Genomic DNA, 26,057 nt, shown 5'->3' on the forward strand with positions numbered 1-26,057 from the left:
AGCCTGTAGCTAATCCCTCCTTAGTGTGATTAGCTAAGGATCATACAAAACAATAACAATCTTTTTACAACATTTATTAACCTGGAAAACATAGTTACAAAATATAGAAAGAGATTGAAATGTAGAGCATCTTTTATCTAATTTGTATCTTTCCAAACTTTTGGATTATTGAGAAAGTTTAAATAACCAGAAACCTGTTTTGGGGATATTTGAACATCCAACAGCGCAACGAACATCCAATTTTTTTAATCTAAAATGTCACAATAGACAGTGCACAACAAAGAAAATTGAACTAGTAGCATAAAAATAGCCAGTAGACACTGTTTTGTCCACTGCAAAGGAATATGGTACTCTATAAATCTAGGGACTCTACTTAAATATTTTAAATTAATTTTTACTTAAACTGTTTATAATACTGTTATCATGAAAATTTTCAAGTAATGCAATTGATTCTGAGGAGGAGATTAATTGGAGATAATTTCTATTTTGTATTTACTTTTATTTACACAATGACCAAGATTCATCTGAGATCAAAAGATACCTAGTTACACAAAGCTGAAATGTTATTTTAAATTAATTACAAATATAAAGAAGTGAAAAATATTTGATTTAATTGCTCAATTTTTACAGCCATTTTGTTTATTATCTGTAGGTATAAAAAATTAGTTCAGTAATTTAATATGAAGTATTTCTGCATGGATTATAACATATACTAAAAAATAAAAATGTAAATAAGAAGAAAATAGATCAAAGTTAAATTCATGACAATTATTCAAATAATGAATGAAACCATTCATTCATTATTATATAAGGTGATGCAAAAATCACTTGGCAATTAAGATGTACTTAGTAATGCAAAAATCTGATATACAGTTACATTTTACATAGTTACAAATGTTCAAAGTGATTACTGTCAGCAGTTAAATAGTATTTATATACAGTATGTATCTCTAATAGTCTTTCATCCTTACTTAATACTTGGTCACTGTCAAGTGACTTTTACTCACACTGTATATACAGCTAGTCCCCACCTTATAATGGGACTCTTGTTGTATTTTGAATTGGTTTTAAACAAATGGTCTTAACAAAAAATAATAGTGATAGTGGAATATGGTTTCCTAGGCCATGCATGAACAAATATTGAAAATATTGTAAGCCATTACTTTGCAAATTAACCAAAAGATAATACTGTGTCAATACACCTAAACAGTGTATTTCACTTCAAGCCAATGTTTACTNTCCAATAATAAATTACAGATTGGAGAGGTAAGTTTAATATTTAATTGCAAGCCAATGTTTACTATATTAATTTAAGTGAAATATACTGTTTAGGTGTATTGACACAGTATTATCTTTTGGTTAATTTGCAAAGTAATGGCTTACAATATTTTCAATATTTGTTCATGCATGGCCTAGGAAACCATATTCCACTATCACTATTATTTTTTGTTAAGACCATTTGTTTAAAACCAATTCAAAATACAACAAGAGTCCCATTATAAGGTGGGGACTAGCTGTATATACAGTGTGAGTAAAAGTCACTTGACAGTGACCAAGTATTAAGTAAGGATGAAAGACTATTAGAGATACATACTGTATATAAATACTATTTAACTGCTGACAGTAATCACTTTGAACATTTGTAACTATGTAAAATGTAACTGTATATCAGATTTTTGCATTACTAAGTACATCTTAATTGTCAAGTGATTTTTGCATCACCTTATATAATAATGAATGAATGGATTCATTCATTATTTGAATAATTGTCATGCTATCATGGAATATGCTGTCAACAAAATAGCATAATAAATAAATTAATATAGTAAACATTGGCTTGAAGTGAAATACACTGTTTAGGTGTATTGACACAGTATTATCTTTTGGTTAATTTGCAAAGTAATGGCTTACAATATTTTCAATATTTGTTCATGCATNATACACCTAAACAGTGTATTTCACTTCAAGCCAATGTTTACTATATTAATTTATTTATTATGCTATTTTGTTGACAGCATATTCCATGAATCTTTGTTAAGTTTGCATTTAACTGTCAAGGGAATTAAAAATCCTACTGTGGAGTATTGCAATCTTCATATTGTTTATTATTATTTAAAATTTGAAATTAGAATGCTAAAGTAAATAAAGAAAATTATGGAGTTATTTTTATTGTTAAATAAAAATTATGTTGACTAAGAGCTCTGAAGAATATTTCACTTTTTGGACATAAATTTGGGCCTGAACTGTAATTTATAAGTTTGTGTATTTAACTATTCTTATGTAAAATATATTTATTGTCCATTTTATAAAATGATAATGACACAATATAATAATTAAGTATGACTAGTTTGAAGAAGAGTTTGGAATTACAAATAATTTTATAATGCATTAGTTTTAGTGGTCATAAGTTAGGGCTGACTGTACATTATCAGTTATTTTAATTTTAATATTTTTGAAGTTGTTAAATTCTTTTTATTTAAATATATTTCATGCAATATTTTAAATGTTAATTTAATTTTTTCAGTATTTTATGTAAACTATTTAGAAAAGGCTTTAACATAATTTATACAAAAAATGAGAGCATTTATTGGCCATAAAGTTTGCTTTAAGACCTTTTAAGGACCTTAAAGACCAATTGTGTCTGTGTTTTAACTTCATGTTAGGTAACAAATTTGATTCACTAATAAGGTAGAAAACATTGGGTTTCAAACAAAAAAATATATAGATTTGCTAATTATAATGAAATATATTTTAAACAAAAGAATTTAATGACTTCAAAAGTATTGGAATTATAATAATTTAAAAACATCGAGTGTTAATATACTATAAAATATGTAGTACTGAATAAATGGATAGATCTATTATTTGGATAATTGTCATGAATTTAACTTTGATCTATTTAATTTTTAATAATAGCCAATAATATTTGTTCTTAATCTTTGAACTATAACTTATTGCCCTTCGTTATCCAATCAGTAGCATGAAAAGCAGATAACAGAACTTCCAAATAAGTAAATTATTAGCTTTTAACAATTTATATAATGCATTAGTTTTGAAGAATTAAATTTAAATAGTGCCAATACCCAAGTTATGATACTTGTTTTTCTAATTAGGAAAAAGCAAAGTCTTCTGGTGACTTACAAGCAAGTCAAGAATCATTAGGTAGTTATTTCTGAATACATTTTTTATATATATAAAAAATTCTGTACTTAATTATTTCTTATTACTAATAGATGAATTAGGTGTCTATCACACAGAAGGAAGATATAGTGAACGGGTACCTTTATCGTGCGAAGAACAATACAAGACTGTACCAGATGATAATAAACTAGAGAATCGGTCGTCTGTTCAAATATCCTCCATGCCTGTTGATTCTCTCCAGTCTCTCTCTTCTGGGAGCAACACAGGACCAAACGTTTTATCTCAGAGTAGTTTAGGTTCATTGACACAGCTAAATGAAAATACTACTGTATCCTCATTTAATCATCAAGGAGTTAATGATTTGGAAGCAAAGCAAATTTTGCTTCCTTCATATCGTCAGGCACCTGATTATGAAACTGCTATAAGACAAAAATATGGAGTAAATAGGTAAAAAAAAATAATTTATAACTATTTAAAATACAATAAGTAGAAAGTAACCTTATTCTGTACTTAGATAAGAAGCATTTAATAAATCATTCTCATATATATCTTTGTCTTTTAAAAATTAGTTAATGACAAATTTTTTTATTGTAATAATTTAAGAATAGATACATTTATCTGTTCTTACATTGCAAATTTATTATAATAATTACTTTTTCAGCTTAATTTCAATAGTTTGTATATACGGAATGTTTCTTTTATTCAAAAAATACCTCTGTTCATACACTATAGTTAGTTTTTTCTTCTGAGCTTGAATTCTTGATAGATATATTTTGAAAAATAAATACATTATTGATTTTTGATTACATTTACTTTTTCAAATTCATAAAATTATCTTAGAAGTATATATTTAATAATACTATTTTCTTGTAATGTTGTTTTTGATAATTGCAATGTACAAAAATAAGTATTCTATTTAACAGTTCAAATCTTGGTGATATTTCAACATCTACTGTTTATAATGCAATGCATGTTAATTCACCTGCCTTTGGAGAAAATGATTCTTCCCATCCTTATATTTCTTATTACAAAAATTATGTAGAAACAATGCAAATAGAACAATATTCTCAAGATGGAAATATTGCTGATAGTTCTGTAACAACAAAGTAAGAATATTATTTTATTTAAATTAAATAAACCTAACAATTTTAAATGAATAATTATTTCTTACTTTTTAGTCATTATGATCATTCTGCACTTCATGCTCTTCTTTTGTCCCCTACACATACTTACAGTACACCAGAACTTACATCCAAGGGATTGGCATCAGATAATCCTAATAATCATACAGCTTCAAATATGCATATTTATTATCAATATAAACCACCTCCACCATATCCTTATGGTCAAAGGTCTAGTTCAAGTACTCCAGATTTAACAAGAAATGTTCAGGTAAAAACTTTATAATTATTGTTGTTATTAAATGTTTTAAAGTGGTGCAAAGTTCATTCAACATTTTTCTTACATTAAATGCAGTAATAACTATTAAAAACTTATTTACATGGCTATTAAATACTCAATATGTTATAAATTTCAACTTATTTTGTATGTAATTTTTATCAAGTATTGATGCCTAAAAAAAGTTGAAAAGTTATTAGCTGTTTAAAAAAGATTAAAAAAATTATTACATCTATAAGGATCTAATAATGTTAGATACTTTACTCCATATCCATCAATTGTTATATGAAGCATAATTTCAAGTTTTGATTTAATTGTGTTAAAATTATTGTTATATACATTTTTAAGATTTTTATTTTTATACTTTTGTACAAAATTCTTTAATAATAAACTTAGTAAATACAAGTAATTTCAAAATTTTGTTTTTAACTTAATTAATTTCTTACATTTGAATGTTTTCTGTACTCTTATACAGTGGAACCTCGGTATACAACCTTAATCTGTTCCCTTTGTTTGGACATATATCAAACCAACCTTTCCCATAAGAAGTAATGTAAAAATGATTAATCCGTTCTCGTGTAAAAAAAAATGGCTGGCTTTAAACACCTCGCTTTTCTGGCTAGTTCCTGCTTGATTTTTCATGAGATCAGCATGTATCCTTTTAACTTTCTCGCAAATAATTTCTTCCGATACGCTGTCACCAGCACACTGTTTTTCAGTTATTCAAAGCAAAAGCAATTTCTCAACATGATCTAATGTCTTCGATCTCTGTTTAAAAATTGATTTAACCCCTTTCTCAATGTTAGCAAATTTAATACAGCAATGTCTTTATTTTTCACGATTGTCAATATCGTCGTTCTCGGAATACGGAATGCAACAGTTAAATCTCGAACATGCGTGCCACCTTCATATTTCTCAACAATCACTTTTTTCAGTTTCGCTATGATTCTAGTCATTTTTTTATTTTTCTGTTGCCCTTTTGCAATTCATGATTAATAAAAATAATAAAATTTTACTTATGAATTAAAATCAGAAGAAATTTAACAAAGTTATAAACCGTTGCACTGCAAACGTCTAGTTTGGTCTAGTACACCAATAGTGCTACTTGTTCATTGATGGCGCGTATAATTGAATTATGTCGTATACCGAACAAAATTTGTTTCGTCCAAACAGGACGTATTCCGAATTGGACATATTCTAAAGCAGATGTATACTGAGGTACCACTGTATTTACTTTACTTAGCAGAATCTATATGATTAAATTAAATGAACTTACTCCAAAAGTTATGTTGAAAACATATGAAAATTTGTATTAAAGATATAGATGAATTGATATCAATTCTTTATCAAATAAACTAATATGAAGTTAATGTTGACTGACTGTGTGTGTAAAAATTAAATATAACTTTTAATTTTCAACAATAAAGTATTAAATAATGCAAAATAAACTGTGACCATATTTACTATACAGTAGACCCCCCTATAACGCTTAGATACGTTCCACGCTAATCGAATTTTACGTTGTAGGAATGATTAAATACATGAGCCAGTCGCAGCCCGATAGGTATGAACTTTACGGACTAAAGCTGTTTGAAAGGTTTTCTTATATAAAATTAACCGATTCTAGACTAATTCCACTCAGCATTTCCAAAACACGTATAATTTTTTTTGGAATAATCTGTATAAACTATGCTATAAAAAAAAAATTATAGGATTACTTACCAAATGTGCACCATTCGACTACGCCGTTGTTCAAAGCTTGTCTTCGTTGCGGAACAGCATACGAAACGGCAGCCGCGATTTCTGATAAATAATTTTTCACAGAAAAATAACTTGACCTTTGGAGACATCAATAATATAAATAATTTTTATGGCCGTTGAATAAGAAGTGTTTCTTTCACAAGAAATGTATAAAATTAGTGCTGTATTAGACTTACAGTACCTAATTTACATACTGTACAGACAATAAAAACTCAACTTATTGCCTAAAATCTCCGTAGTGTGTTGCCAGGCGGCAGAAAGCATATATATAATTATAATAAAGTTACAATAAATTAAGTTAATATATAATTATATATACAGTAGGCCACCTAATTTATATATAATTTATATATAATACTGTACAGATGAGAGCAAACTCAATTTAGCCGCGTAGCGTAGCGCAGGGTCGGAGGAAAGTAGTTCGGCTGCTCATTCACTATTGGTCCAGACTCTATCAATCTTGTCGCGAAACGAGTCGGCGAAGATGTTTTAGGAGATGCTTTATACGAATGTTGCTACAATTTTTTCGCTACGTTATAGGAACGCACGTTATAGGGGGGGTCGACTGTAGTTAAGTTATGACAAAGTATTGAATTTTATAAAACTGCTGGAGTTATAATACTGTAATAATTATTTGTAATACAAAATTCAATTTCTGATTAATTTTTATGTTTTAAATATAGCAGAGTGAAATACTCTTACAGATTGGTTTACTGCTTGATGTTAAGGAGTCTAGTGTATTTAAAACCATATATCAAATTTTTGTAAACTATTTTGTGTAGCAATTTAGAATAATTACAGTGGAAATTTCATTATCTGAACTTGATGGGGCCAGGATCTTTTGTATAATCCAGAAATATGTTTCTCTTTAAATGCACAGTGCTTAATGCATCCAAAATATAAAGTTTTATGAACAGTAATTACTGTAATTTAAAGTAAATTAATTTACTCAAAATCTAATGTTACATATCTATTGCCTAGTTTTGTGGTGCTACAATCAACATCATGACAGTAAATTCCAGTTACAATGAAGAGTTCAGTCTCTGTAGGTACTGTATATTCTCTTGGTATAATGCTACTTGTTTTAGTATTTTTTCTTTTTGAAAACCATTTCAGATAATCAAGTTTCTACTGTATGTATTTATAACTCTTAGTTTTAAGTCACTTGAGAACAGGAGAACTTTTGCTTTTGTTTAAAATGAATATCTTGTGAAATAATTTTATTACATTTATTTTAACAGGGAGGAATCAATCAAAACTTGGTTTTAAGTCATAACTTAGATTCTGCATCTAATTCTCAATTATCAGATCAACAAAATCGAATGGGTTCCGAACCAACTATTTATCCTCAAAATTCTTCTTCTGTACCTACTAGAAACTGTCAAAGTTTTACTTATAGTGAAATTACTTCAAAAACTCAACTGAATGATCAGTCAAATTTAATTTCACCAACATATTATCTAGCTGGAAACAACTTGCAAGTAAGAGAGAATATTGAAGCATCCAATTCCACAACTATATTAAATACAGATATATTGTATAATTATGTTAATCAAAACATGATGATGCAACATACTAATCAAACAAATGATATAAATGAATCTAGTGTAGCCCACGAACATATTGAACAGCCAAATAATTCTCTATGGAATATTCCACCTGTGCTGACTGATTCTGATCATCAAAAACATACATTTACACCTAATTTATATCAATGTCCAGAAATAAAAGGGCAAGAAGCTAACGTAATTCATCATGCACAGTGGAAAAATTATAGTCATCCAAAAATTACTACTATACAAGAATCAGAAAGTACACCCGATACATCACAAGAAGAATGCAGTCATGCCATGGGTCCAATGCTAGTAGCTGCCATGAATGGTCTTGCATTATCCCACCCCGATATAATTTTAACTCAGGAAGAAGAAAACAAAAAGCCAAGAGATGCAAGGGTAAGATGATCTGAAATATGTTTATAAAAGTTTTAATTCATTTACATGGAAAATAGAAAATTATTGAATCATTATATAATTTAAAAATTTTCTAAATTTAAAATAAGAAAGTCTTAAATTGCTTATCAAATTCATAATAACTCTCTCTCATCAAATATTATAATATTTTTATTTTTAGATAGAAAATTATCACAAAAATTTGTCAAAAAACATAATTGATTATAAAGTAAAATAATTTTTTGTGTTTTGGACTACTGTATATAAGAAGGAAATCCTAAATTTTATGCCAATGAATATTTATCTGTTCATAAATTTAAGTGTAAAATTATAAATCTTAGTTAAAAAGAACTAATTGTGTAGTGTTTGTTTTATTTAGGTACAGCAACTTGAAAACAGATTGGCAGAGGGACAAGTTTTTTTAGAGTTTGAACAAATCATAAAGAAGAAACCTATAGATGATTTCAGCACAGCCATTCTTCCAGAGAATCTCGGCAGAAATAGGTTCAAAGATGTTTTACCGTACGAAGACAATCGTGTGCGTATTACACCAAATAAAGAAAATCGTACTGGATACATAAATGCATCTCACATTGCAGTAAGCAAGGAAAATAAAATAATTTAAAAAATAAATTAATACAAAATTATATTTTAGTAATTATGTGTGTAAAATATTACAGATAACAGTTGTTGGAACACAGAAATTTTATATTGCAGCTCAAGGTCCATTATCCACAACTGTTCATAGTTTTTGGCAAATGATTTGGGAACATGATGTTAATATTATAGTTATGCTCACAGAAATATGGGTATAGTATAAATTTAAATATTTAATTTTGACTTATTCTCAACTAATCAGTTAATCATGTTTGACTTTATCATTATTGTTAGTATTATAAATTATTGAAATAAAAAATTATTTGAAGGAGCAAGGCAGAGAAAAATGTTTTCCATATTGGCCTCAAGATAATGATTCCAATAATAAATTACAGATTGGAGAGGTAAGTTTAATATTAAATAGTAGTTCTTTCAGATGTAATTTAAATGACTAAATAATTTTATCTTATTATTCTATTTACATAAAGTGAATTGTCTAATAAAACTTTCTTTCATCATCAGAATTTTATAAAATAAGTTTTATTTTTTATAGTTTCAGATTCTCAGGAATTCAAGTATATCTTCTCCTACATTTGTAACTAGTTCTCTTACTGTAAATCATATGATATCTCATAGTCAACGTTCAGTTTGGCATATACAATATACGGATTGGCCTGATCACAGTTGTCCTCAAAATTTGCAAGGTTTTCTTGGTAAATATTTTAAAATTACATTAAAATTAAATACAATTTTATCTTAGTTCATAACTGGAGAACTTAAAAATCCATTTTTCTAAATAGTACCATAGCCAGTATAGTGTGATTGAAGAAATTGTACTAGACAATGTATGTTATTAATGTTATTTATATTATTTATATAACAGAGAAAATAATATTAGGCATACTGTATGTGTGTACAGAGTATATATACAGATTGAGTCAAGTACCTTGCACTCATTTTGTTTCAAAAATACCAAAGATATATATTAATTTAATTACTTACATAAGAAGTATGCATGGAGTCTTTTTTTCCTTTATCCTGAAAACGATTTTCAAAGGTCACTTAAAACAATCACTTATAGTTCTCATGAATTTAACTTTTTGAAAGGATTTAATACCTTGAACATTGTTTACACAATGCTGAATCCAGAAAATGGTCTTAGAGTAATTAAATGGTACTCTTCAAATTTGATTATTGGAACTTTTTGACTTTAAATAATTTTCAAGATTAATTAAACAAGGACAAAACAACAAGTAGTGTTGTTGTTTTGTCCATGTTTAATTAATTAATTAACAAGACTCCTTCACATTACACTTGTATGATTTGCACCTAAATACAGAAAATGGATATAGTTTTAATGGAAATATAAATTATTATTTTTATAATCAGTAACTAATAAATTTAATGGAGCTTACCAGGCAAATGCTCACTTAATTTCCTTTATATTTTTGCTTGGGAATGAAAATTGAGTTTAACAATCACTTCCAGTATTTGACATCCTTACAAAAAATAGCAAATATAAGAACTGAATCTGTATTCTGATAACATACTTTTAACCACAGAACATAGAAAGAAAATTTCTCCCTTCTGCTACCTTTATTCTCTCTTATCAAATTGAAGTACATTACTCAACTCCACTTGTTTGTTTCCTCATCGCTGTTAACCACCAGATCTTCAATGTTGTTGTTGTTTAAATTAATTGGGTCTTAAAGAATTTTATTTATTGATACTTTTGGAAGGGATTTCTTTCTCTCTATTTTGAAGCATTTATTTTCCTGGTTTGGAAAGAGATAAAAGAAACACTTGCAAAAGTGGAAAGATATCAATTTTAAAGGATTTCAAATATGACATCTTACATACAGTCAAATTTGCCCTATGGGCACCAGTGCCTCTGCACTTTCTCCATCCCTACAGTGGGAGCAGCTGAGATATCACCAAAATACTTAAGTCAAGCTACCAATGAAAATTTCACCAACGTTTTCAATTCAAACTTAGAGCAGCAGGATAACATTTTTATCATTAAGTCATTCAGAGAGAAAGCTGTCAGACAGAAATGTCTGCTAAAGTGGATAGAAACCACTTAATCTGTTGCTTATGTGCACACAGGATTTCCCAGGAATGTCTGTCACATTGCCACACTTTCTTAGCCTACTTAGTCTCCAGATTTGTTGCCCAATGAGCATTGGGACAAGATAAATAGCCAAAGCTGAAGTTCTGTGGTTGTGATGGTCTAAAGTGGCAGTTGCAATATGTGATATGATTTGTTCAGAATAGTATATGGTGCCTGTATTCATCCATGATGCAATATTGTAGAAAAGACAATTCCTGTGGAACAAAGAATCAATTAGAGCTGGAGTAGGCGATTTGCCTAATCCCTGAATGGATTATGAAGATATTTCTACAAATAAAAATATTTTTTAATTTTCAAATTAAAATGATAAATGTATTATTTAGAATGCTAACCATATTTTATTAAATTTGAGGTTTTTCTTAAACAAGTAGAAACTTTGTGACTATCTTGATAAATAAACCAAAAATGAATTCATATATTGATTGACAGTAACAGAATTAATTGTTTTCAGGTTTTATGGAAGAAATTAATGCAGTAAGGAGAATGGCAAATAAAAGTCAAACTCCAGGTAGAAGAACTAATTCTCCTATTGTAGTTCATTGTAGTGCTGGTGTTGGAAGAACCGGAGTTGTTATTTTGTGTGATATCATGCTTTTTGCTTTGGATCACAATGAGGTTTGCAGATTTAAAAATTTTATTATTTGAAAATATTTTAATATTAAAATAAAGCTATGTTTTATACAGGTAATTGACATGCCAAAAGTTTTAACGGAGTTAAGATTACAAAGAATGTTGACTGTTCAGACAATCGCTCAATACAAATTTGTGTATACTGTACTCATACAGTATCTGAAAAATGCTCGGCTCATTTAAAGATGTCTACGTAGCTTCTACGTTTAATTCAATATTTGAATTTTTCATCAGTTATACTTGCAACAAAAATTTACATAAATGTGTGGAGCTTCATTTTTTACAACTGTTTTGAAAATATTTTTATTAGTATTATTTGTAAGTTAATTTATAAATGTTTAATTCAGCTCTAGTATGTAAACTAGATCTTTAGCAATGAGCTACCAATATGTTTTATATAAAACAAATGTGTGTTATTTGGGTTCAATTTTTTAACCAATGGACAATTTTGCCGATTTAAGAATGTACATTATCTATTTAAAATTTTATTCTTTTTATAAAAATTTGTGTTTTGGGTTAAAGAAAATTAGGTATATGAATTTTCATTTAGAGCAGAAAGTTTTATAATGTATACAGAACTGATGACAAAAAATTTGATATTTCTGATCAACAAAGGAAATTTGTGAATAAATGTATACTTGTGCCAAAAAGTTTCATTGTAGAAAGCAACATACCAATGAATTTATTATACCCAACTTGGCTTTATGATATATCTGAACAATGTCATTGAATGCAGTATGTTACAAGAAATATGTATGCAATCTCTACATGAATTGGATTGAGAATTTACTTCTCTTATTAGTAGAAGCAAGAAAAATCAAATGATTGTCTTTTAAGTTAAAAATTAAGAACTGTACTCAGTACAATTTAAATCTACTTTTCTATATTGTGTAAAGAAATTATAAAATGTTACAAAAGTTTAAATGAACTTTTGCTATTAATTCTAAGAATAATACATATGTAAATTATCAGTTTTTGAGCAGATATGCATGTAAACTCATTTTAGATTAAGCAATTATGAGTGTATCATTCTAATTTAAAATTATTTAACAAGTTGATTGTCACATTGTTAGGTTATCAGTGATACTGAATATGTATATGTATATGTCAATCAGACCTGTTTAATGCTATCATTAGCATCTTTGTATGACTTGATACATAAAGAAACAATAATTTGAAATTTTTAATGTATTTTTATGAACATCCTCATAAATAATGCCATTAAAGAGAACATCTTTAAATGGATAAATTATTTTTATTCAATAGTTTAGACATTTGATTATCAGTCAATAACAATTTTTGCATCAATAGTATTTTATTGTATAGCTAGTTAGTATTTATATTATTTATGCTATTGTACTTAGAAATTCAATTAACAAAATATTTGAATTTTCAAGATTATTATTAGTTAGAAAATATGCAATTTTAATGCTGTTTATACATATGGATTTTGTTTTTATAAGCATTTTTCTTTCGTACAATTTGGCAAATTGAAAATGTAATTAATTTTATGTTGCTGTAAAAAAAATTTTTAAATTTTACATAAATGGGTGTCTTCCAATTTACATATCAAAATTTATAGAAGTAAATGGTGAATATAAATGCAGGATTGAGTGCCAATTGACTTTGCATCAGTGTATAGAATTATACTATGTGTGTATATAAATAAAATTACATGCATAACTGTTTCCAAAAAGTAACGAACTTACTCCGAGAAGAATGAATCAAGGATCACTAGTCATTTTGTTTATTAAAATTTATAGAAACTTTAAACTATAAAAGGAATGTTAATCAGATTGTTATATTTGATGTTTGATAAACAAAATATGATCTAATTGTTTCTCAGACATTGAATTTTGTTATTGAAAGGCACAAACGAAGTGTCGTCAGTTTGTTGAAACATTGTTGCATTAAATATATATCTCGTTGAAATCACGGTGAGTGGAAGATAACTTCATATTTCACGTACTGTACATCATTCCTACGACTAGTGCAATGTACATTTGCCCAAAATATTACATGTAAAATATATGTATAGAATGTGCCTTCTCTCCATAATATTCTTGTTATAAAAGTAAGTTATTTTTATTATTGTAATATCAAATAATAAAATAATTCATTTTATTTTTCTGTTTTGATTATTTTCATGTTAAAGAATACAAATTACTTATATTGAAAATTATGATATTTGAATAAAAAATATTTAGTACTACTGAAAGCAAATAAACTAATTGTAAAGTTAGCAGATGATAACATTCAAAAAAAATTCTTTGTTGTATTACTTATAGCAGGGGTGGCGAACCTATGGCATGCGTGCCCAAAGTGGCACGTAAGGATAAATCATCTGGCACGTAATGTATCATATGATTTCTGTCATTTTCAATCATCTTTTCAGTTTACCACCTGATCATCCTTCCTTCAATCAGCTTTTTTACATTTATTCTAATTAAAGCGTATTCATTTAATTTCTTTAAATATCGTTATTCGAAGTATGATTACAATATGCACGCAAACACAAAAAGGTTCACCATCCCTGACTTAAAGCATGGTTATGAAATCAACAAAATCATATTATGGATGGAAAAACATTCTAAAAAAAAGAGACCATATAATTAGTAAATGATTAAAAAAGTTGATTGATGATTTTTAAAATGAGAAAGCTATTTAATATATTTGATTATTTTATATTGTATATTTGAAATGATGTGATATACTGTACACAGCTATACACACACCATGCATGGTCATGTGCCTGCAATCATTACACGCCTGCTAAATATATAGAAGCTGTCCTGCAAGGAACCAAGTTCATGTAAATTTGTATTTGAAAGTTAATCAATACAATTGAAATGAAGCACATGTTAAGCATTAGTGATTTCTCAAACACAGGCAATTTTAATGAAATATTCATGATTTTATATTATGTTATAATGTTCATTTTCTCATTGTTGGATCTTCTTAAAAGGGCCTGTTGTCCATTTGTTGTGTGTTCTTCTCAGAAGTTTTTGTTTTCCTCTGCAGAAAGAGGATTTATCTACAAAGCAAATCACTTAGCATACTGTCAAGTGATTCTCAGAATAACACACAACAAATGGACAACAGGCCCTTTTAAGAAGATCCAACAATGAGAAAATGAACATTATAATCAGTGGCAAATGACCAAAATTTCTAGGCAAGCTGAAAGTATAATAGGAATAATGGTCCTATCGCTAGCATTAAACCAGGGGTCACTAAACTACGGCCCGCTAGCCAGATCCTGTCTGCTGCCGCACTGCCACAAATGAGCTAAAATATAATCATTTATATGGAAATATCATAGTTTGTAGATAATTTTTTCTAAATAGTAAGTTTAAAATAAGTGTAAGTAAAAATGCCAGAAGTGGTCCAATCTTAGGTAATTATTTAACAGTAACATAATTTTTAGGAAAATCGGCGAAATAAAAAATTCGGCGACTATCAGAGCGCTTTTTGTGTAAGTCTCTGCAATGAAGTTTCTAAAAAAAAAGCCATCATGAATTTGCTGTAGCGATTGTGTTTGTGTATTGGTAAATAAATATTTTGGCTGTCTTTATTTTTTGTGTATTCAGTGTGCTATATTGAACAAAATGGTTATGCAGACCGCGCTCGTCATTCTCTCAGTTATCTTGCCCTCTGTGAAAAGGTTTGGTGACCCCTGTATTAAACAATAGGCAGAAACGTTATTTGGTGTCAATAAAATAACATATAGCAACAACGTACGTAACTCTCAACAATTCACAACTTAGATTTGAAACCACATAATGTATGCTGACCGGGTATCGCGTAAGCATTCGATACAATCTGGCCGTGTTAAATGCTTCGAATGACGTCATACGCGCATTTGTTTGCTGCAGAAAACCTCCACACGAGCAAGCGATTGAGTTCCCGCAAGCATCGCACTGGCTTAAAACAGCTGGCCGTTAGCTGTCAATGTAAAAGGAAACACAAACGATAAAAGAGTTTATACGTTAGAATTAGGGTTTCTGAAACGGGATTCCGGGATCCCGGTTGTTTTTTTTAACCCGGGAAATCCCGCAAATTTCTTAAAAATTCATTTTTTTTCTTATTTTGCGTTAAGGTTGAGGAATTTTGCAAATAGAAAGCATAATTAACTCATTCACTGTCAGAATACATTTGTATTTATTAATTTTAAACCTACCTATTAGTTTTTTTAAATTTTTGCTCGTTATAGCATGTCACAAATGGTCAATAATCAATATATAGCTTATTTGTGGCAGGACTATAAAAATTCTTTACTTGTCGGAACCTGTAATATCTGGAATAATTGTGCTTACGCTGTCTTGAGTTTTAACCATGCCCAGTAGCTTCAATAAATGCCTGACGCCAGATTGTGCAAATTGGGCAAGGATACAAACGAGTACAAAGTCTGCAAGTATGAAGTTTTTCTTCATAAACCTGATTATTAAAGCCAAATGAATTGCCGAATTATCGAGCTCTAAGCTTGATGCCGCTATTAAAGCAGCCAAGGTAGACAAATCAAGAATACTAGAGAGCGAAAGAAGTACTACAATCTCGAAAACGAACTCGAAAGCTTCCAGGCTACAGGTGAAAAAACACATAATATCTGTCTTCTCTTAAATGCATTAAACACTATTCCAATCACATCAATTGAATCGGAAAGGGCATTCTCGGTGGCAAGACTTTTCATTACTAAAATAAGAATTAGAGTGAGTTATCGGAGTATTGACCATCTTTGCTTTTTAAAATCTTATAAAAGTTTGCAATATTTTGTATTATATTTTATTTAAAAAACGAAAATTACCTTCTAAATTAGAAGTTCATTTTTTTAATTTTTAACTCAATTCAAAACATTTTTTTTGTTGTTGTTGTATGCAGTTTCCAGCAAACTTTAATTAATTTTTTTCTATTTGTGAAAATTTCTACGTTATTTAAAGGTAATTTTTATTATAGGCCTATAGACCTAACACAGCATTATTAATATGATTTTGGAGGTTACAAAACTTTAAAATTACTTTAAAAAATGGAAAATAATTATATCATTTGATTTCAAGATATTTTGTATACCTTAAAAATAATTAATTCTATCCCGGGATTTCCCGGGAAACAGTTCACTTTTATCCCGGGATCCCGGGACAAGCAAAATACCGGGAAATGAGAAACCCTAGTTAGAATAAATTATTATTGGCATATTTGTCGTCGTAAAAAGTATTTTGACAGTCAAAACTCGCTCTTAATTAAGCATGCGATGCATGCTAAGCAAGCCCATAGAATTCGCCCCTGATAATATAAAATCATGAATATTTTATTAAACAATGTTATAAAATTTTCTGTGTTTGAGAAATCAATGACTCCTAACGTGTGCTGTATTTCAATTATACTGATTATGTAAATTTGTATTTGAAAGTTAAACTTTGGTTCCTTGCAGGACGGTTTTTATATATTTAGCAGGCGTGTAATGATTGCAGGCATATATTTACGCACATTTACGTATGGCAGGCAGGCGACCGTGTGTGATAAAGGTAAAACATCTAGGCAGTGAAAACCATATAAATATATAGGGTGTTCAATAAATAACCAGCCGATGAGCGCAGTCTAAGCAGAAAATTTGCATGCGAATGCGCAGGGCACCAAAGTGACACCCCCATATACGGCGAACATCCGTAGCCCACCATTTGTTCGAGTGATTTTGTTGGACAATGGAAGCCTCCAAAGTTGAACAACGTGGAGTAATCGGGTTTCTTGTTAAGGAAGGTTGCAGAGCCACAAGCAATCTATCGGCGAATGCATCAGGTGTATGGTCCATACACCCTAAGCCTTGCCCAGGTGAAGGTGAAGGTGTGGGCTAGAAAATTTTGGGAAGGACGACCAACGACCGGGACGTCCGCAGCATGCAGCCATACCGCAGAATGTGCAAATGGTGGAAGATTTAGTGTTAGTGAACAGTCAGTGACATTACAGCTGAAGTAGCCATGAGTATCGGTACTATGCACAGTGTTCCACATTCACTCACTGAAGAACAGACCATCAACTGGATGAGCTTGTCATTGGAGCATCTGACGCGTTTGGCTTTGCATGGTAATGGTTTCTTTGACTCATTGTGACGGGAGATGAGACGTGGTGTTTCCATTACGATCCAGAGCCGAAGCGTGCCAGCATGCAGTGGACACAATTAAATACAGTGACATACCTGTAGCATTCGCTCGTTTACATCTGCAGCATTGGTCGATCAGGACATGACAAATCGTTGGCATGAAAATAATAAAGGACAGATTACACACAAGTTCTTCCCGAAATTAGAAAGTAGACACAACTGCAAAATTATAACCCACGATTTTCGGCTAACACAAATACTTACAGAACATGGCAAATTTAATAATTATCTAACTAGATTCAAAATTATAAATCAACCGAACTGTAACTGTGGAGATTATGTACCCGACACTTTAGAACACACAATATATAATTGTGCTCTTTTCGACCCTTGGCGGAAACAACTATTACACACTTCACAAACAAATTGATTACCTGGCCCGTGGCACTATGCGACCAAACTAGATAAATAACCTTTCTCCTATCCTTACTGTACTTTATAATTTACTGCACTCTGTTCTGTAGATCTGCACCTACCCATTACTGACTACTGCTTTCGTCTATTTATAATTTATTATATTTTATATTTGTTTATGTTACTTACATATACAGTACATATATAAATTTATAATTAAAAAAATAAATAAATAATAATAACAGTAAAAAATAAAAAAAATAAATAATAATGACAATAACAGTAAAAAAACTTAAATGAATGATACTTCTACTTCTTTATCCCTTCTCGGTATATTACATGCTGTTGTTCCACAGACTACCGAATGGGTAGCTCCTTATGCACTGGCGAGTCATTCTTGGAACCAAATATACACTCTCGTAATTCTCTTAGTGCTCCTTGAGCGGGAAGAGTGTGTTTCATTAACTGCCAACTTTTACAAATTACACTCACATTCACCTTCACCCACAAAGAGCAAGAGCGTGTGACCATCGGCAGGGAAGGTGATATCCCATTTTTTGACCATCAGGGTCCTCTCTACTTGTTCAATTTATGCAGCACGGCAGCACCATCAATGCAACATCCACTTCAACACCTTGCGCTCATTACAATTTAATACAAGCGTCCAGGAAAATTCAAGAATGGGGTCATCTTGCTGCATGACAATGCACGTCCTCAGACAGCCAACATGACAAAGGACCTTCTACAGCAGTTTCGTTGGGAGGTACTCGAACACCTTCCCCTATAGTCCTGACCTGTCACCCTGCGACTTCCATGTTTTTGGGAAACTCAAAAGGGCACTTAAAGGCAGACGATTTTCCTCAAACACTGAAGTGCAAGATGCTGACCGACATTGGTTTCCACCAATGTCCGGCTACCTTCTTCGAACGGGGCATAACTCGACTGTGTCACAATGGGTTAAGTGCCTTAAAGAATACGGAAATTCAGTCGGGTTGTTGCTCTGATTGTCAATTATGGCCTGCCGTTGATCACCTTCAAGTTTTTGTACCTTCAGAATAGGGATCAACATTGAGGAGTATACCGTGTATCGTTAAGGTCTTGTACAAATAAATGTCTGTTGCTTGCAGCGCGAAAAATTCCCTTTGTATGAAAACGTTTTCTGCGTGTCCTGAAATGTCACTATACAAGATTTAGTTGTATTTGGACTGCTAAATATCCTTCTATAGAGTGTTGAATAGAGATAAGTAGTTTAATTACGATCACCCAGTATATGTTATATTGTTACAAAAATATTCGAATTTCATCGAGATTACACAATTAATTATTTCAATTTTTCGTCCTCTGTGTGATATTTATGAAAATATTTTGAAACTCTTTGCTTTAGAATAAAGAAACGTATGAAGAAATTTGAAAAAATACTTTAATCTTATCAATTTTTACAGTGCCTAACATACGTGACAATTGAAATTTTCGTATTGCCCATTAAAGTACAGAATAAGTGTTATTAACTACACAAAATTATTTAGAGGCCTCCATTCTGCATATAAATGAACAAGTGTTTAATAAATTGTTTTCGTGGGATTCAATGAAAACAATTTAATTTAAAAATCACACAATATTCTATAAATTTCACGGAATATAAAATATACACACACTAAACGAATGTTATTGGAAAATTTTCACTATTATTCGATGTTTTTTTAAAAAATATAATAAGATTTACAACATTTTCATTTAAGAAACTGTCCGATTGTTTACCAAAGAAAGGCCTAATTCTTAAGTTTGGAATAAACGTCAGCAACTATTCAGAGCAACAATAATCAAATTAATTGTCATAAAACATTGTTGACAACGAGAAAGGAAAGGAGAAAGAAACTAACGAGTACGTTTTTATTTCTATATTTATTTAAAACGTTTCTTTAAAGTTAAAAAAACATTAAAAATATTTTAAAACAGAGAAATATAAAATACTTTTAAACCGTGTTTCAGAATAAAATTTTAATATTTACTACAACATTTAAATATTGGTATTTTTAATTGTATATTATCACTCTATCGTCTAGTTCGTTGCCATCATTCTTATTAGATACAGAAATTATAATGGCCACAGATTGGTCGGTAATTAATATTAATTACTCGTGCATATTCTACTCTGTACGATGTTCTATGTAACAAATCCGGACAACCGTCGAGTGGATAAAACCACCAAACGCTGCAGTTGGTCGTGGGTTCGCGTACAGTTTTCCAGAATTTCTTCGCCTGCCTAACATCTAAATAGAAGCCAGTTTCCCGTAGAAAGTTATCCAGGGAAGACCTTCGTTTAATACAGTGCCCATTGTGTTACGTTGCCTTATCCCATCGATTCGACCCAATCCAAATCTGGAGGAAACTCTTGTTAATTATTCAAATTTAAAAGTGGGGTTCTGACAGAAATGATTTAATGTAGAACAGTTAATGAGACTTTCTTTTCGAGTATCATTTTACACAGATCTATATTTAGAATTAAACAAATCCCATAACAATGGAAATGTATTTTATTTGAAGATAAACTATTTCAATTGTTATAAAAATATTTTAGTTTAATTTAAATTTAATCGAATTTTCAATCTCTTCATAAATTAGGATAAAAAAATCGAAAATGGTTTACAGCCTGAGAAAAGAAAGTTTTACTTCTATTGAATCTTGGGGAAATTCAAGTGAGGATATTTCGAGCGAAACAGACGCATCCTCAGATGAATTCTCAGACGAATCCTTCGTTGACACTTATGATTCTGATATGGAAGTTGATCTCGCCATTACCGTGGATGTTGAAGAACACGAACCTGAAAATCTTAATCAACTAGAAAGGAATGGCGAAACAAACAACACCGAAACATCAATAATAGAATGCGACAACACAGAACAGAGAAGTTCATACCAACGATTAGTTTCATCTCTCCAAATAATTTATTCTTTCTTAAGAAAAAGAGTTCGCAGTTCAGATGATTTACAGCCCGAAAAACCAGCGAAAATTCCCAAGATTGACATTTAATTTTAAAAAAATTCATCTTTTTGATTTTCTAAAATATCATTTATTTTCAAAAATGATTAAAACAAAATTTATTTTGATCAATTTCTCATTATTCGTCAGACGAATAAAATTTTATTCTAAACTGAACTGTCGTTTCATAAGTCTATAATGATAATTCATTTTCTAAACATATATAAACAAGTAATTCCTGATGGGTTTCGGTTTGTTTCCTTTGATTTCGCATTATAATAAACACATTTGTTAAAATTGAATGACAAACATTTGCAAAAAGTAATTGTGCCATTTCTTCGTATGTCCCATCTTTAAGGGGATGTAGAAAAAGACGTGTACAATTCTTGTGTAATGTTAGAAAAATTAACCGTTACTTCGACAGCGCCATTTACAACTAAATTTAATGAATGAGAGAGATGCACCAGGTACAGAAAAAGCCTTAGAATTTATTTTCCTTAAATTTACGATTTATGTATCCGTTGACATAAAAATTTGTCTTTCCACTTTCTTCCCGAGACTACAAATATTCGAGTACAAAGTAACCAGTTTCGACTTATTTCTACTTAAGTAGTTAAATAATTAAGCGATTAGGGAATTGGGGACATAAACAAAACCCTGATGAAAGAGCCGGAATATTACTTAAACAAAAGCTTAACCGAACCAATCTCTAGCCGAGTACAATGGGGACTGATTTCTTCGAAATATCAGATGTAATAAAGACAGACATTTTTCCAGTTCGACGAGAGTGACCGAAAAGTTGGAAATTTCCGTGGACAACACCCGGTCCTAAAACGAATTAGTTAGAAAACAAACAACGGACAATCTATTAAGTTTAACATATTTAGATTTTTACAGCTATGGTGAGAAACGTTTAAAATTTACAAGAACCCCGTCGCGTCCTTTGAGATATACTAGTGATGCGACAAAAGAGGCATTTGACATTGACTGGTATCGGCACCCTCGGGATTTGGCAGCCCGCGCGCATGAACCTAACAGGACCGTCTCTGATTCCATCCATTAGCCATTCGTAGTGAGCTATTTGAATAAATGCATTGTTTTAAGATTTAAAAAGTAAAGTTTCTTTACAAAGCCATATTTAATTATAATTTTCTTTAAAAGTATATTCATACAATTGAAGAATATTTTGTACCAGGTATGTACCGTTACGTCCACCACACATTTTATTTCACCGAGTAAGTTTTTATTATTTTATTTATAATTTTAGCCCTTATACCATGGCTAGCGATTCGGAATGTAATTGTGATATTAAAAATACATTTAGAGAAGTCTTTTTACTGGCTTATCGAACAAATGAATACGAATGGATCCTAGACCAGGGTGTGGCCAACAGTTTTTGCTCCCGGGCCGATTTGGAAAGAAAACTTTTTCCACGGGCCGAACCAGAGGATGCCCTAGGAAGATTTTGAGGTGGTGCGAGATCTCATTGTGGTGTCACCCCGTGGAGACTGGATTGTAGGTAGAGGTTACAATACATTTTTCACATTATCATGCTTTATCAACATTTTACGCTGTACTTACGACGGGATTTGTAATGGAGGATTAACTCTAAACGCACAGTAAGTTGTTACCTTTTTTTTTTAGGCGTCAAAATTTTTCATCGAGCTATTCGGACTTCAGTAGCCAATATTGAAAGATTGAACGCGGGCCACATAAATTCATTAGACGGGCCAAATGTGGCCAGCGGATCGTACGTTGGCCATGCCTGCCCTAGACCATCACTGACGCGCAATTAAATGATTGCCCCTGGAAGTCGGCTTCTTACAGAAACACAGCTTCCTTATCATCAAATGTCACGGCACGCCACTGCCAAACGCTAGACAGACGAATGTCAATACGTGCGTGAGATCTAAATTTAAAATCAGGCTTCACCTCCACACGAACTGTAACAAAACTTTATTATACGTGGCCAGAGTAACCGTATGGTAATCTCCATTCTCTGGCGACCCACGGACAAAAAGGAGAATTTCGCGCCCTGAGAACAATGTTGCCAACCAACTCCGGGTTATGTATAGTGTTGCCAGTCAGTCTTCTCGATCTCTGATCGCAACAGCTACTCCAGTGTCTGTCACACAAAACGAGCGGGAAAAGATACATGTCGGCCAGAGCGTATGGTAGTTTGTCAGAATAGCGCTAGATTCTCTACAGCATACTTAGTCGTCACTGGTTTCGACGTTGGGAGTAAACGGGCGCTTTCTGTGAGAATAAAGACAGGTTTTATATTATCAATGGAAATTACAGTTTCTTTTCCATTTATGCTTACAGTAAATATCTTGGTACCACGTGAGATGTCTTTACAACCTCCATACGATGGACCTTAAAGGCTTCCTTACCGCGAAACAGCGGATATATACGTGGAACATGACTCCGGTTCTTTGTGGATAAATGGGTTGCGATAGGAGCGGTGCGCTATAAGCATTGGTTTTAAGTTTGCTATTATCCTCCTGAATTTTTCGACAAATAAACGTGGACTGACGTCCTGAGACGAAAAATTCTCCGGAGAGTCTGAGGTTAGTGCCGTAAAGCATCTCAGCTGCCGTACTGTTGTTCACTAGCAGTTCGCAATCCCAGTAGGACCGTAGGTAGCACTTGTCCGTGTGACACTTGCTGGCAGTTTTAAGTGAACGATGAAAACGTTCAACCATGCTATTAGCAATTGGATGATATGCTATCGTCCTAACTCTTTTGGCTCCAAGAAGTTGAGCGAGGGATTTGAATAGGCCAGATTCGAATTGTCGTCCTTGGTCGGATGTTATTCGGGCAGGTTCTCCAAAGCGGGATATCCAGGTCTGAGTACAGGGCTGAAGCCACTGTTTATGGCAACGAGAAAATCTATCAATGATAGAGAGGCAGTATACCGAGCCGTTGGAAGGTGGCAAAGAGCCAACAATATCGATATAAACATGTAAAAGCCTAGCATCTGGAATAGGAAAGGTTATTTTAACGCGTAACTCGCATGTGAGTTACGAGTTTAATTATTTTAAGCTTTTCGCCACGAATTTTGCATATTGCTGTTTGACAACTGACACATCAATGACATTTATACTAAATAACCTTTTTCTTAATGAGTTAGCAATTGCCGCCTGATCCGAGTGAATCTTGTCAGGCAGCCAATATAGTAATCCTTAAGTTTGTTAGTCTTTCATTTACTAAATAACTACTAGCATGACGAATTATAAACGATTCATGTAAAACTAATCCTGTATAATATATCTTGTTAATTAGGTATGAGACATACTATATTACAAAGATCCACAAGTGTTATGCTGGAATTAAAATGTTTTCGGCAATTGTAGGTTTGAAGGGATGGCATCTTTGTCTTTTTAAGTTTTGATAAAGAAATTGCCGCGATCAAAGTAAATAAAGATATATAATTTATTGAAAAGTTAGTAAACCTGCTTCACGTGTTTTACTTTCAATATTACTTACCCAGGATTATTAAAAAATGTAAAAGAATTGCTCGAATAAAAGTAACATTCCTTTGTAAAAAGCTGGAATTGGTTTGTGAAGTACTGAAATTTTAAAAAAACTAATAACGAAAATATAAATAAACCTAAAGCACTATAATATTTTTTATATACAGTAAGAAAAATAACAGTCATAGCTTTAAACTGAGTAATTTTTTATTCAACTGCTGAGCTGACAATCGTTCTAATTTTGTCTAAATTTCCTTCAAAATACAGGAAAATCCCAATTAAAACGCAACAGAATAAATACATAAAAGTTCTTATTGCTAGTGAATGCGTTTTCATTAAAATATGCAAATTAATGATGCTTTAACTCGAAGTTATTGTAAATGAACAAAGTTATATCTATGTAATCACCATTAATTAAACCACTGCTAAAGCTGATCATTTAATTAAATGCTAGTTTTTATATAAAATATTTACGCATTTCAATAATATTAAATATTATTCTTGTAATAATTTGAACTTTTAATATTTCTATGTCTGCATTTTGTATTTTTAATTTATGCTGACAAAATCAATATCTCATTTGTTAATTTCGCAGTTAATGTGTACCTAGGTAACACCAATGGCAGCTCTTCCGATTATTCGTGATCCCGACGGACTACTCCCAAAGGGGAGCCGCAGGCAGGCCGCCTTGTGCCAAACGTAACTAGTTATTGATTCACGGTAGTTCTTGAACACACGTATCAATAACTAATATGAAGTGCCGCCATGACAGTATACGTATCTAAAATTTAACCAAAATATTTAACCAATAATAAATAAGTACCTTTTATTAACATAGACACGACGATTGTGTGTCGAGTGGTACGATAAACCATACTTATCACCGTAAATGTAATTTTAAAAAAATATTTGGATCTTCTGCTTACCGACTTAGGAAATATTACGTTGACTTCCAGAGCAATTCTTTACTAAACACAATTTATAAATGTCTTTAGTAAAAGTTGAGATACTAAGACACTTTTTTTCTTCGCAAAATGTACTGTACTTCGAACCAAAAGTCTGTAATTTACATAATAAATGCATTTAATAAAATTACAATTCAACATCGCTACAAATAAAATTACATTTTAATATCTATATACACCCGTTGAAGCGTTAGGATAAATTAATAAAATGTTTTGAAGTTCGAATAAATAAATTTTAAATTTTTGTGTCAATGGGGAGGGTTTAAGCCCTCGTAGCATCCTTTGGATCTGGCCCTGGACCAAAGTAATGACAATAAAGTTTCCTAAATTATTACTTAAATCAATTACATTTACAAAAGAAGGATTTTTCACAAATTACCTAACGTTATTTTACTTTTCAATTGCCATCCCATTTCCATAAAGCTATTTTATAACGCTCCGTAACGCTGTCACACATACCCGCTTCCAGAATTACTTAATCTTCGATTAATATCCTTAACTGTACTAAAAAGTAATACATACTG

General features: G+C 31.0%; 1 protein-coding gene and 2 long non-coding RNA genes across 4 annotated transcripts in view; 2 read left to right on the forward strand and 1 right to left on the reverse strand.

Annotated features, from left to right (window-relative positions):
* Positions 1 to 12,957, forward strand: part of LOC111627845 (tyrosine-protein phosphatase non-receptor type 21-like) — a 48,541-nt gene extending 35,584 nt beyond the window's left edge. For both annotated transcript variants that reach the window (XM_023371502.1, XM_023371501.1), the window contains exons 12-22: positions 3,114 to 3,162; positions 3,234 to 3,588; positions 4,065 to 4,247; positions 4,320 to 4,533; positions 7,542 to 8,252; positions 8,629 to 8,847; positions 8,930 to 9,058; positions 9,176 to 9,250; positions 9,400 to 9,559; positions 11,429 to 11,592; positions 11,662 to 12,957. In XM_023371502.1, coding sequence (XP_023227270.1) covers positions 3,114 to 3,162; positions 3,234 to 3,588; positions 4,065 to 4,247; positions 4,320 to 4,533; positions 7,542 to 8,252; positions 8,629 to 8,847; positions 8,930 to 9,058; positions 9,176 to 9,250; positions 9,400 to 9,559; positions 11,429 to 11,592; positions 11,662 to 11,790 — 2,388 coding nt within the window. In that variant the 3' untranslated portion in view covers positions 11,791 to 12,957. The remainder of the gene's footprint in view (positions 1 to 3,113; positions 3,163 to 3,233; positions 3,589 to 4,064; positions 4,248 to 4,319; positions 4,534 to 7,541; positions 8,253 to 8,628; positions 8,848 to 8,929; positions 9,059 to 9,175; positions 9,251 to 9,399; positions 9,560 to 11,428; positions 11,593 to 11,661) is intronic.
* LOC111627848 lies at positions 9,856 to 25,625 on the reverse strand. The gene is made up of 3 exons (XR_002757077.1): positions 25,495 to 25,625; positions 10,262 to 11,171; positions 9,856 to 10,175 (listed from the first exon to the last, which is right to left on the reverse strand). It is a non-coding gene; the product is annotated as an uncharacterized LOC111627848 (long non-coding RNA).
* On the forward strand, positions 19,561 to 21,183 carry LOC111627847. The gene is made up of 2 exons (XR_002757076.1): positions 19,561 to 19,994; positions 20,735 to 21,183. It is a non-coding gene; the product is annotated as an uncharacterized LOC111627847 (long non-coding RNA).
* Positions 25,626 to 26,057: the final 432 nt, after the last annotated feature.

Source organism: Centruroides sculpturatus, unplaced genomic scaffold, assembly GCF_000671375.1.
Source record: "Centruroides sculpturatus isolate CEXI.00-Female unplaced genomic scaffold, Cexi_2.0 scaffold475, whole genome shotgun sequence".
NCBI lineage: Eukaryota > Metazoa > Arthropoda > Arachnida > Scorpiones > Buthidae > Centruroides > Centruroides sculpturatus.